General features: G+C 37.4%; 1 protein-coding gene across 2 annotated transcripts; it reads right to left on the bottom strand.

The window, feature by feature from the left end:
• Positions 1–868: 868 nt before the first annotated feature.
• On the bottom strand, positions 869–10,814 carry LOC112750306 (protein SHORT ROOT IN SALT MEDIUM 1). 2 transcript variants are annotated; one of them, XM_025798952.3, is made up of 22 exons: positions 10,676–10,814; positions 10,481–10,583; positions 10,262–10,361; positions 9,763–9,963; positions 8,731–9,021; positions 8,481–8,584; positions 7,515–8,201; positions 7,359–7,404; positions 6,628–6,720; positions 6,491–6,546; positions 5,471–5,588; positions 4,691–4,902; positions 4,546–4,609; positions 4,078–4,251; positions 3,908–3,938; positions 2,491–3,812; positions 2,325–2,399; positions 2,147–2,221; positions 1,484–2,059; positions 1,365–1,406; positions 1,222–1,284; positions 869–1,137 (listed from the first exon to the last, which is right to left on the bottom strand). In XM_025798952.3, the coding sequence occupies exons 3-22, from the start codon at positions 10,328–10,330 to the stop codon at positions 1,048–1,050; spliced, it is 4,389 nt and encodes a 1,462-aa protein (XP_025654737.1). In that variant the 5' UTR covers positions 10,331–10,361; positions 10,481–10,583; positions 10,676–10,814; the 3' UTR covers positions 869–1,047. The 2 variants fall into 2 exon arrangements, with proteins under 2 accessions (XP_025654737.1, XP_072072466.1); XM_072216365.1 differs by having other exon boundaries at positions 10,481–10,769.
• Positions 10,815–12,716: the final 1,902 nt, after the last annotated feature.

Below are 12,716 nucleotides of genomic sequence, written 5' to 3'. Positions count from 1 at the left end.
TAAAAATAAATTACAATTCAACCTATAAAACAAATATTTTCTTAATTTATCATATTTGAATTAAAAAAAATTATTCTTCAAACATATGTAAATATATTTAAATATCATTACGTATTAATATATTTAACCTTATTCTTTATATCCAATGGAATACTAAAATGAAATTAAAAATAGTATATATAATTAAATATTAAAATAAAAAAATATTTTAAATAATTAAAAAACATTAAAAATTAAAATATTAATTTATATTTTAATATCAACAAAATATTAAAATAACATAATAATTTATTTAAAATATACTTTAAGAAGGTTATCAGGTGTACTGGGAATATTAGTATTTCAGTTGTTTTAACCGTCGATCTGAATTATAAAAAAATATAATATATATTAATTAAGATCAACGACAATTAAAACACCAGTATTCCCAAATACACCTGATAACTTTCCTATACTTTATATTTTAGGAAACATTTCAAGTGCACCCAGGAGTACCGGTGCATCAATTGTTTTAACCGTTAATTTTAATTAATATATATTATATATATTTTTTATAATTCAGATCAATGATTAAAACAACTGAAACACCGGTACTTCCAGTGCACTTGAAATGTTTCCTATATTTTATACGTGTCCGCATGTCTTATATAAATTTCAAATTCGTGTCAAACATACCGTGTCATTGTTATGTCCCATGTCTATGCATCATAAAATTCAACTAATAATTCAATAATCTGAGTGATTCCGTTGCTGATTCGCTTCTAAACTTCTAATAACCATGCTCATGCATGACTGCAGAGGGGTTCCAATTACCCATGCCCCGCCATATAACGTGGATAAATGTAGAAAATCACGGGAATCTAGTAAATGATCAAACTCAACTATGAAATCTAATAGCAGAACTTATGGGAATCCGGGGGAGTTGAGTGGACAGAATGTTATTATGAGTTACATCCATGCATTACAAGAAACGCAGCACGTCCTTTCACCCAATAATAATAAAATAAATAAATAAGAGTGAGAGAGACCCTAGGTTGCATCAAATATTCAAACATCAGTCATCCGCACCAGCTTATTATAGAGTATCCGATCGTCCCTCCCAGTGTTGCTCTCCAATAATGCACTTTGTACAAGTTCCTGATTTACATAAAATGCGTTAGTATACAGTTTAGATGAAAATCAATAGTTAATATGATACTAGTATGTGTAATATTTTTTCACCTTAACATCCCTATGAGAAAGGAACATCCCTAGATTGTGGACGACTAATCTCATGTCTTCAACCTGAAGAAATGAGAAAAACGAACATTTTAGCATTGTCAAGCATAATATGAAACAGATTAGCTGATGTTCGTGGCGCTTACTCTAATGTAGCCAGCTTGATTCCTATCGAAGAATCGGAAAGCCTGTCATAAATAAATAGTCATTATTCAATCAAGAACACATCATGTACTAGTAAATTATAATTAGACAAGGGAAGTACCTGAAGAAGTTCTTTGTCCACAACAGCCTCCTTAACCGCAGGGGATTCTTTCTTTATTTTATCAACCTTTCCTTCCTTCTCTTCGGTGGAATGTGCATCAGACTTGGATTCTTTCACCTCTTCTATTATAACCTTAGTTTCCTCTTTAGAAGATTCTGCAGCTTTTGCGTTGCCAGTAATATTTTTGGATTCAACATCTGTATTGGCCTCTTGCTCAGCATTTTTATACTCAGATGAATCATGTTGCGGACTACCATTTTCCATTTCGTCATATTCTTCAGGATCCTCCTCAGGATCTTCCTCCTCGTCTGATCCATCTTCCATCTTCACATCCTCCTTCTCAACAGGTTTATCCTCCTCTTTTTCACCACCAGGCTTACCTTTCTGTACAACAATTTTATCATCGTCTCCTTCGGTTGGAACTGTTGTGTCCATATCTGCAGGCTCACTCTTCACAGGAGGATTATCTTTCTTTGTACGTTTTGAAGGTGATTTACTTTCACTATCCTTCTCATGGCTCTCTTCTCTCTGCCTCTTTCGCTGGGCCCTTTTCGTCACAAACTTAATGCGCAGTTTCTGGAGAAAATTATGTACACCAAATTGTAGCAGACTTCCTTTGAAAAATATACTCAGACTCTAACTACGAACAATGGTTTAACAAACCTGAAGAAATGCCAAAATCGTACAACCCATTTGAAACTGGAGCATTTCATGAAATGATTCAGCAAACAATGAAAGCTGCAAAACCCAGACAATAAAGAATAATGAATGTCCATTTGAAAGCAGCAGAATACTACAAATGACTCGGAAAAAGCTGTTGCCAAGCTAGTAAATAACGGACCTCAAGTGTCGATTCTTCAACATCTTTGTCAGTATAATCCAGCAACGAATCCAGTGACAATGACAACGAACGAAGCTGCAATATAATTGACAAATTAAGACCGAGACTACATGAGAAAATGAAAAATTTGACTACAGTTCGTAGAACCAAGCTAAAGTTAGCATACTTTAGAATCTTTAGTCCATTTTGTTTGAAGAACAAATCCAGGGTGCCGAGGAGGCTCATCGGACTTCTTCTTCTCCTTCAATTCTCTACTAGATTTGCTTCTAGACTCGTCTTTTCCATCTCTCTCTTTTGTTCCTTTCATGTCCTTCGACTTATCTCCATCTTTTGTTCCTTTCATGTCTTTTGCCTTATCCCCATCTTTCAATTTCCCTTTAACATTGTGAACATCTTTCTCAGAGGCTTTCTGTTTCTCTAACTTGGCTCCAATTTTTCCAACGTCCTTTTCATCTTTTATGCCATCCTTGTTGGACTTCATTTCATTTTTATTGGAATCAGCTGCACCATCTTGCTTTTCAGAGGTTTCCTTTGACTTGTTTTTAGAAACTACCTTCACAGTTTTCTTCACTTCTGTCACTGAGGTATCCGCATCAGCTGTCTGCCTACCCCTGTTCTGAGTGACATCTTGTGCTTGGCCTGCCACAACATTTTCTTCAGACTTCTTGTCATCCTTGTCAGATTTTGTTTCAGTTTTATTGGAAGCAGATGTATCATTTTGCTTTACAGTGGTAGGTGTTTTTAACTTTTTCTTAGGAACCACCTTCATAGCTTTCTTCCCTTGTGTCGCTGCAATACCTGCACCAGCAATCTGCTTGCTCGTGCTCTGGGTACCGTCTTCTGCTTTAACTGCCTCTACGTTCCCTCCAGTTTTAGTCTCAGGAAGAGTTTTTGATGCTTCACCAACCACCTTTTTTGGTACCCGCTTGATAATTTTCTTCTTTATTGTTTTAATAGTAGCATTGCCCACTGTTTCTGGCTTATCTAGAGGTTTGTCTTCAGAACTAATCATATCCTTATCTTTCCCCTCTTCCCCATCAGTATTATTCATAATAATATCCTTGGAAACTACATTATTCGTAGCATCCTGAATCCCATCAGGACCCACAGAAGATTTCTCGCCCTCAACCGGAACAGTAGATGTTTCTATTTTCTCCACACCATTCTTCTCATCTGATTTATCGAGTTGCTTGTTTGTGGCATCATTTGCCTTGTTGACAACTTTTTGCTTTACAACCTTCCTTATAACCTTCTTCTTTACAGATTTCACACTCCCTGATGTCTGACAAGCATCAGCTTCGGGCTGTTTTTTCTCAGCATTCTTGCCTCCTTCACCAATGTCAGAGCCATCATGTTTAGAAGTTTTAGAATTATCTACTGCAGTTTTCTCTTCAGCTTCCACCTTAACATTATTGCTATCTTTCTCCTTTTTCTTAGCATCTCCAGATTGTCCAGATGAGGCAGATTCCTTCTTCTTATCCAATTTGTCTAAAGTATAATCGCCGGAAAACCACAATAACATGATTAGATAAAATCAGGTTGACAAAAAGATACATGTCACACAGGAAAGTGAGGCCACTCACCTTTAGAAGCTTCCTTGCTATCTCTTGTGTTCTGAAACATTACCAAAAAAAAGAATATATGAAAATCAAAATAGAATAATAGAGAAAATTCCCAAGCAACATTCCATTTTCAACCCGTATCCAGCACAAATAGATTATCAGCAAAACCACCACGGCCAAAATAAACAGACCTCTCTTTTCAAAGCAAGTTGGCGTGCTCTCTCAACCACAGCTTTCTTGTGGGCAAGCCAATGCTCACGCCATTCATCCAACTTGGGGAGACAATCAGACAAATTAGGAACATACAGTACAGTGATCTCTTTGTGGCTAAAGAAACCATCTTTTCCAAGTCTATCGTAGTGTATCTGGGAAACATAAAAGCTATTAGGAGACTAGAAATTTCATAAGAATGTGTTAGCATTTTAAATGAAGAAATAAAAAACATAATAGTAAAGATTAGTAAAAGAAACATAAAAGCAGAATATCACTAAACCACTAGAATGCAAAATGCACATAGCTCGTAAGAATAAACACAAACTAACAGGAAATAAGACTCGAAGCATGCAAATGATTGAAAAAGGATTTAGCTGTCAATCCCAATGTGGGAGAGACTAAAACAAGCAAAAAATACCAACACAACATCGAAAGTAAACCAATACCTCTAGAAAACGGTTCCACTGTTGACAATTACGCAAATCAAGCTGGATAACATCCTTTGCATATCTGGAAAATAGGAGAAATGCCCGTTAGTATAGTAGTAGAAATTATAACCTCCAGAACAATATTTATATCTTAAGCATAAACCTGAGCGCTGTTCTAATCAGAGAGTTGTCATCAACAGATGGATCACCACCATCAACTGGTTCCCATGGGCCACCAACTGCCATGAAAGAATGGTCCTTCTTAAGGACCGCAAACTTAAGGAAACTGCAAATATGAGGAATGCGATCATCTAAAATTTTATCAGATGACAGCTCCTCCAATGCACCCCTACTAAGTCCACTCATCAAGATTATCTGAAATAAGGAGATAAAGTTATTTAGCGAGCAATGAAGCCCAAAATTTTTATGTACAATAATGAATTTATATGATTATATATCACAAGAGACCAACTAGAAAACACCATTACAACAGAAACTGGAACCACCAACATACAAGCTCCTGCAAACAGATCTATATTATTTATGGAAGGACAAAGTTTGTTGGAAAGTATCAAACTAGATCAAGTATATTGGCACAAGCCTTATGATAAGCATTTAAGATTGATCTCTGTTATCAGAGAAATGGGTTAGGCAGGAGATGGGAGGGTGTTCGCAATAAAGCTTTGTCTCACATTCTATAACATCTTAGTTGCAACCAAGATCAACACATTTGTCACCTTTCTCAAGATCGACACATTCTATCACATCTTAGTAGCAACCAAAAAGAAAATTACCAAAAGCAATATGTTTAGTAACCATTACGAAATAATGTGCACAAATAAAAAAAAAAGTAACCACCACCAAATAATTCCCAGATGAACAACAAATACAATAATAATACAAAACAAACAAAAGATATGTATATATCCATTGCTGAACCTACTTTAGCATTCCATACTGTATTTCCTTGTATTGAATTTGGAGGTTGTCCCATCAAAAGCTTGCCAGATGATTCCCTAGTCTCGGTGAAACTTCCTTCTTCAATAAAATCATGCTCAAAACTGTTCAAAATAATGTTATTTTTCACTTGTTTTTATTTTTCTTAAACAAATACTAGTAAGAATAATACATATATGGCAGGCAAAGCAGAAAAACTAGGACGATCTTCGAGAGAAAGTGGAATGAAGGAATAAATGAAAATCAATAGATGTCTGGCAAAATTTCTGATAATCAAAACTTGGTTGGAATGTAATGCTTGCACCTTCCCGTGACAAATTTTCTGACAAGTTTTATGGAACAGGATTAGACATCTGGCATCTATTTGTGTGAAGTTCATTATCTGTACAAAAGACTCTTCTCAAAGATGATCAGAAAGCTATTTTTATAGATAAACATTTTTGTCCTGTTTTTTTAAAGAGAAACTCTTATCCTATTTTGTATTTTCCTTCTCATCATCTTGATGAAATAATAATTTCATCCCCCCCCCCCCCCCCAAACCAAAAAAAAAAGAAAAAGAAAAAAGCCCTTCAAATTTCTGTAACCACAAGATCATCACGCTCAAATCATGCATACAATATAACCCATTCATATTAATTTTGAAAGAACCTAAATATTTCTTTCATTTGATGCCTAACAATCAGTTTATGTTACAAGGAATAGCTAAAAATATTTACACTACATAAGAAGAGAAACAAAATGAGTGTACAAAACAATTAAATTCAAGTAGCAAAAAGAGTTTTTCTTTGTGTACAAGCTTCAAAAAGAGTTTGCTGTTTATGATGGTTTTTTCTGTGTTGCTTAAAAAGAGAAAGAAAAAAGAAGGGGCAGGGATATCCTGAAAATGTAAGCTTAACAGAATAACCTAATTAAAAAAGAGTAATAAAAATTAGATCAAATGCTATTAGAAACATCAGATAACATTTTGGAATCTTGTAACCAATATCACACAGATGGAGAGACATACCTGACAGGAGTATGGATAGACAGTTTCAGGTTTTCCTTTGGCCAGTTCACAACAACCTAAAGCATTTGCAAGATATGATGTCAAATCAACGTCAAACAATCACCATCAAATAAAAAGAAACTATAGAACCAGAAGACCTTAGAAAATTCAGGAGAGACAAAGAGTCGGGGGTATCGCCTATCTATCGAGAGGTAATCCCTTTCAATATCCACCAAACGGGCTGGGTAAACCTGTTTTAGACAGTGCAAAGATCAATTAGTCTTGTTTATAAATTCATAAAGCAATATACAATAAATAGGAAATTAGGTCATTGGGTATTATTTTCAAATCACTTCACATTCAGAATTGAAATGTAACTTCCAATGTAGCATGAATAAGAATGAGAATATTCTTGAAATTTTATACTTTTTTCTTCAGGTATTAGATTTGCCTCCCAATCCATTAAAAGACACATCCCAAAATAAAAAATCAAGGTATTTTAGGACAAGCAAGGAAGAAAGGAAAACAAAAAGGAAGAATCAGTGAAGAGGTGAAAGAGATGAGGAGACAAGGAATAGGAAAGAATAATCATGACCCAAGGGAAAACAAGTGCTTTGCCGTTTGCATACTCAACAAGGATTATGAACAAAGGCCAATCGAGGACAACGAAGATTTCCCAACTTTATGGAATCCAATCATGTGACTTGGTTGAAATCAGAATGAACACGCTAAAGTGAGAGTTCAAGATAAAAGAAAGCCACAAAAGGATAACGTTGAAAAAATTATCAAGCCACCAGCCACAGATCTCCTGAAGGAAAACAAGTACAACTAGCTCCTCCTGTGGAATATTCTCACAATGCTGAGCAACTAAATTCTTGTTTTCTTTTACCTTGCAGACATATTCCCTCCGTTTTTCTCTAACAGGTGAATGGTGCCTTCAGCATAACAGAACACTTAGTTAGTTATATAAGGCTGCAAGATAAACAAGCAGCTAGATATTCAGAACCTGAGCAGGACGCAGAAATAGTAAAATCACAACATCCACCTATGTGAAGCAACATGATGTGGGGAGTCCCGTCGTGAAGATCTCCCATCCTTTGTCAAAGATGATCCTCGAGGATCCTTTGATGTACCACGGGGATCCTTGGAAGATCTCACTGGAGTCCGATCACGCTTAGTTTCAAGAGCACGTTTGCGTTCTCGTTCCCTTTCCTTTTCCCGCCGCTCCAAGATGCGCTCCCTTTCGCGCTCCCTTTCGCGTTCCTTTTCTCGTTCCCGCTCACGCAATCGTTCACGTTCTTTCTCCCTTTCTCTGTCCCTCTCTCTCTCACGCAAGCGTTCCCGGCGACGCTCTTCTTCCCTTAGCTCAAATTCTCGTAGATAGCTAGCACGGTCATCTTTAAGGTCATTGTGCCCACCACGTGAAAGGGCATTTCCTGGGTAATCCAACTCCATGGCATTTCCATGAAGTGCTTTTCCACTAGCGTAATCCCTACCAGGTGGTAGGCTCACTCCATAACCAGGATTTGAAGCATTCTGAGAATACAGTAGATCATCCAAGTTTCTCCTTGGAGCTGCTCCCAATATTGATGGTGCATGCTGTCCACTATACGAAGCAGCACTTAGCATTGATGAAGCACGTGGATCAGAATCAATCCTTCCTCCATAAGACAAAAGATCTTGGGCAGTGTGACGACTAGCAGCAGTCCTTGCTGCAAGATAATCAGCTTGTCTGCCAGAAACGTGTTGCTACTTAGTGCACGGAGAAATATAATCACCATTTAAGATAGTAAGGAAGAGTTGATCAGCTTCTGCCCAGTGAAAACAAAACTCAAAAAGACGACACTGCTATTTTACATATAACCAAAATGGACATATGCACATATATTTAGCACTACTTAGCAACCAAAATTGGTGTGGATTCATCACAATTTGTATTAGACCCAAAAGCAAACAAAACAAAACAAAAACCCTCCAATGCACACTCATCCAAATAAAATAAAACTAATACCTAGCACCCCCATCAAGTGAAGCAGCTTGCAGAGGCTGAGCTTTCAGCAGTTGCTCTTGTCGAAGCAAAGCTGCCTGATCAATGCGGTCATAGATTTCTGCTTGCTGAAAGAAAGATAAATGCAACATGATTAAAATTGTAAAAATAAAAGAAATAATGCCAAAGGCAGGATGGAGTGGCCATTTGTTTATTTCATTTCAGTGGGAACTAAAAGAAAGAAAGAAATTTAGTCTACAAAGTAACCACACACCTGATGTTGATGACTAAACCCAATAGGATCAGCAGCATACCGTCCAGCTGCATCACCCAAGTCCCTACCAATATAAGCACTCTGCCTTTCACCATATTGCCGCCTGTCTATTCCAGAATATTCCAATCCTTTGTCACCATACAATTGATCAACCTTATGACCATATCCATGACCAGATGACGGAACATATTCTCCAGAAGCAAACTTAGGCGAATCCGAAACACCCAAATTATAACCTCCACGACCATCTAATGCTGATGATGAAGCTCCCTTGGTACCCAACGAGGGAACCTATACAGAGAAAAATATCCAAACAATTTTTCACTTATAGCAAAAAATAAAGATTAACAAGAATATTTAAAAAATTATACTGAGAAGGATTTATAAGGTTTTGAAGGGAAACATGACACTTAAATGAAAATTTGAAAAGGCAGATAGAACAAAATTGTTACTAGAGGCAAGGCATACACTTCTAGAGACATGAAAATACCTCTCTTGGATTCAAGAATCAAGACTTTAATATTTGAAGACACCAAATGGAAGCTTTCAGCCAACTAACCCTATCCATTAACTAGGGTCTCAGCTCTCCTAATGTTAGGATTTTCTGGGTGTCACGCCAAATGTTTCAACAATTAACAGCAAACATAAGTGCCTCTAAGTTGAAGATGCTTTCACATCACTTTGACAGGTTTGGATAGTGAGGAAAAATGAAAAGGAAAAGAGAATCAAATTGGATGAAAGATTATTGCAAGGCAGAGTATGGAATTGAAGTCGCAATTCATCCAAATCAAAGGGAAAACAAAATAATGGTAGGTACTTGTATAGAATAGAAGAGCACCAAGATCACTTCTACTCCATCGTATTTTTAGACCAACCAAAGGACACCTAATACCAGATGACCAGTTCACTCCAGTCCACCCACTCTGTCGCATCAATCCAAACAAAACCTAAGGAACCATTTCCAATTATATAACACTCCTTATCCTTATCTTTCAGATAAAGCGTTAACCGCACATAACACAACACACTGACCTGCTGTGCACTGCTCAAAGCAGATGAGCCATAAACCGCACTATACTGCCCCCCATACTGTGCAGCAGTTGAACTGTGAGGGCGATATCCAGCAACATCAACTTCCTGAGAGGCACCTAATATCGCTGAATGCCTTGATGCCACAGAATGCTGCCCCACATCATGTCCTCCAACAGAAGCTCCAGTGAAATTAGAACCCAGCTGCAACCAAATTCAAAAACACCACAAAAATCCAAATTAATCTTCCAATAAACAAAATTCCAAGCATTAAACAAAAATAAATTGTAATTTTTTTTTACTTCTAAGAATTCCTCCTTTAAATTTTAATTGTATTATACAAAACATAGCCTAAGAATCAATGACTTACGATGGTGAACATTCATTTAAAAAATAAAAATAAAGGAAAAAGAAAACAATTTTTTAAGGGGGGAATAGATAAATTTGACAACGACAGCCTGAATGAAATCAAGAAACTGTTAAGAGTCAATCAAAGGCTTACGTTCTGGCCGTATGCGGATTGACCCGGGTACGATTGACCGTAAGCACCGCTCCCTCTGGAAGAATACATGCTCCTTCACATGGAACGAGAGCGACCAACCCTGAAACCCAAAACCATTCCAACAATTCGTTCATCAATAAAGCAACAGCAAACCGAAAAAGACCAAAACAAAAAGGAGGAATTTTGAAGGTTTGGTTCTTTAGCAAATTGTCAACGCACCGATTGAAGAGATGGGGAAATTGGATTCCTGCAGAGACGATGAATTTGAAGGTGCAAGATATTTACGACAAAGTTTGATCGGAGAAAGGAGTGTGAGGAAACCCTAGAAAGAGTGAGGGAAACCCTATAATGTAAGTGAAGAAGAAGAAGAAGAAGAAGAAGAAAGTGAGTGAATGAATGGAAATCGGGAGACACCTTGTTTTATCCTGAATTTGTTTTTGTTCCGTTTATCTCAAATTTTCCAAGCAATGAAGCAATACTGTTGCACGAAGAATCAGGCTTTTGCGGTAATCACAAGGGAACGAGGGTTTTTGTTTTTATTCCGTTGTTCAACGCGGTTAATGGGCTCTGGTTATGTGTGGCCTTGCAGTAACAAAGAATGATGCCCAACTAATACCAACAAAAATCAGGAGCCCGAAAAATGTATTAATCCTGAATTCCTGACCCAAAGTAAGGTCCAAATTTTGTGTATATGAGAACCCACTGAAGGAAATAAACAAAAGCAAGAGGCCCTAAAAAGACCACAGCCGGGTGTGAAATTTGGCTAAGGCCGAATAGTACATGAGAACCCTTAAAGGTTGTGTATGAGTACATAGTGTGCATGAGTTTGTGATATTGTATGTCTAAAATTAGGAGTTGTTTAATTTATTTGACAAAAAAAAGAAAGCAAAAGGTCTAACATACTAATACCATTAGGGGAATGTCTCTGCCATGGACAATAGGAAACATCCATAGATGTAGGGGTGCACATGGGTCGGGTGAAGCCGGGTTTGATGTGACTCAGATTTGGCTCGAAATATACACTAGGTTTATTTATTAGACCCGAATCCGGCTCTAAAATACACTTTCGAGCCACAATTATACCAAGTGAAAATCGGGCCGTTAACATTACATTACATTGATATCTTCTTGTAAGCTAGCATGTAAAAATATCCAAATTTTCAAGACTCTAACCATTATTTGACATGGTAAAATTCACTTAGTAAAATATAACAATAATCAACCCTTCTTCAAAATTAAAGCATAACCACAATCAATACTAAAGCATAACCACAATCAATACTAATATTGTCTAATAACACCAAATATTTAAATCAATACAAATAACACAATATTATGCATTAGTCTAAAGTCTTATGCATTCTAAACATAAAACATTAACTTATAGACTTATAATGACTAATAACACAAAATATTAAGGTTTACAATACTTAAATTCCACATAAGAATAGCCATGATCCATCACTAATAACACAAAATATTAATTGTGTATGATGACCGGGCCACCGGGCCAAGTTCGGGTGACTCGAGCTATGGCCCGGACCCGACCCAAAATAATGACCGGATTTATTTTTGAGACCCTTACCCGACCCTAAACCCGGTGAAATCATACCAAATTAGCCTCTAAAGTGTTCGGGGCCAGGCTGAATCTTCGGGCCGGGTCAGGCCATGTGCACCCCTACATAGATGTGAATGCCCATGTATCTTAGCGCAGCTCTGGACACATGTGACTAACAAGTGGGGTGGGGAAGCAGGTGTTTCAGGGGCACGGATTGGGTATGCGGAAGAAGTTTGCATACCGAAATGCCAAAATGCTCTTTGGCGCACCAGTCAGTCAAAAAGTATCAAAATCAAAATGTTTATTTTTGTGAGGTCTTTCTCACAATTACACATGAAATAGAGGAGTAACTTTTTTTATTTTTTTAAATAAATACATTTCAGTATTTCACTTAGTTGTTAAAAGCCGCTAACCTCCTCCTACAAGTTCTCTTTCTCTCCTTCTTTTGCCGTCGCAAGCGCACCCCCTTGCCATTATCTCCACCGCCAACAACGACTCCACCCTCCCCACCACCTCTCCTACTCGCTCCTTCGTGCTACCAACTCCTTCTCTTCCCCACTCAGTCATGGTGGTTTCAGCACCATCTTCTTTGGTACGCCCGAAGTCTACTGTCCACACTTCACCGAAAATTGCAGTGACTCATACCGTCAATCCCTTCAAAAGTGCCCACATCCTCATGCTCAATAGTTGGATCCACTTCTATAGTATAGAGATTGGTGAAGCCATTGACTAAAGTTGGAATCTTTGTGAATCGCTGTTGAGAAGCATCGCTGAGATTGTGAGCTGGGTCGGTGGAAATTATGAGAACAGAGTCAGCGAACAGTGGCGAAAAGAACCGAGAGTATTGAGCTGCACGTAGTTTAGCCAACGCCACTTTTACCACCAACGAAGACCCAT

Source organism: Arachis hypogaea, chromosome 15 (genome assembly GCF_003086295.3).
Source record: "Arachis hypogaea cultivar Tifrunner chromosome 15, arahy.Tifrunner.gnm2.J5K5, whole genome shotgun sequence".
NCBI lineage: Eukaryota > Viridiplantae > Streptophyta > Magnoliopsida > Fabales > Fabaceae > Arachis > Arachis hypogaea.
This window is presented reverse-complemented; position numbering and strand designations above follow the sequence as displayed.

Excerpts from the sequence above, each read along its gene's own strand:
- LOC112750306 (XM_025798952.3), bottom strand. The coding sequence starts at position 10,330 with ATGTATTCTTCCAGAGGGAGCGGTGCTTACGGTCAATCGTACCCGGGT. Across the intron at positions 4,252-4,545 it reads AGTGGAACCGTTTTCTAGAG|ATACACTACGATAGACTTGG; the intron begins GTATTGGTTTAC and ends TATGTTTCCCAG. Across the intron at positions 3,939-4,077 it reads AACTTGCTTTGAAAAGAGAG|AACACAAGAGATAGCAAGGA; the intron begins GTCTGTTTATTT and ends GTAATGTTTCAG.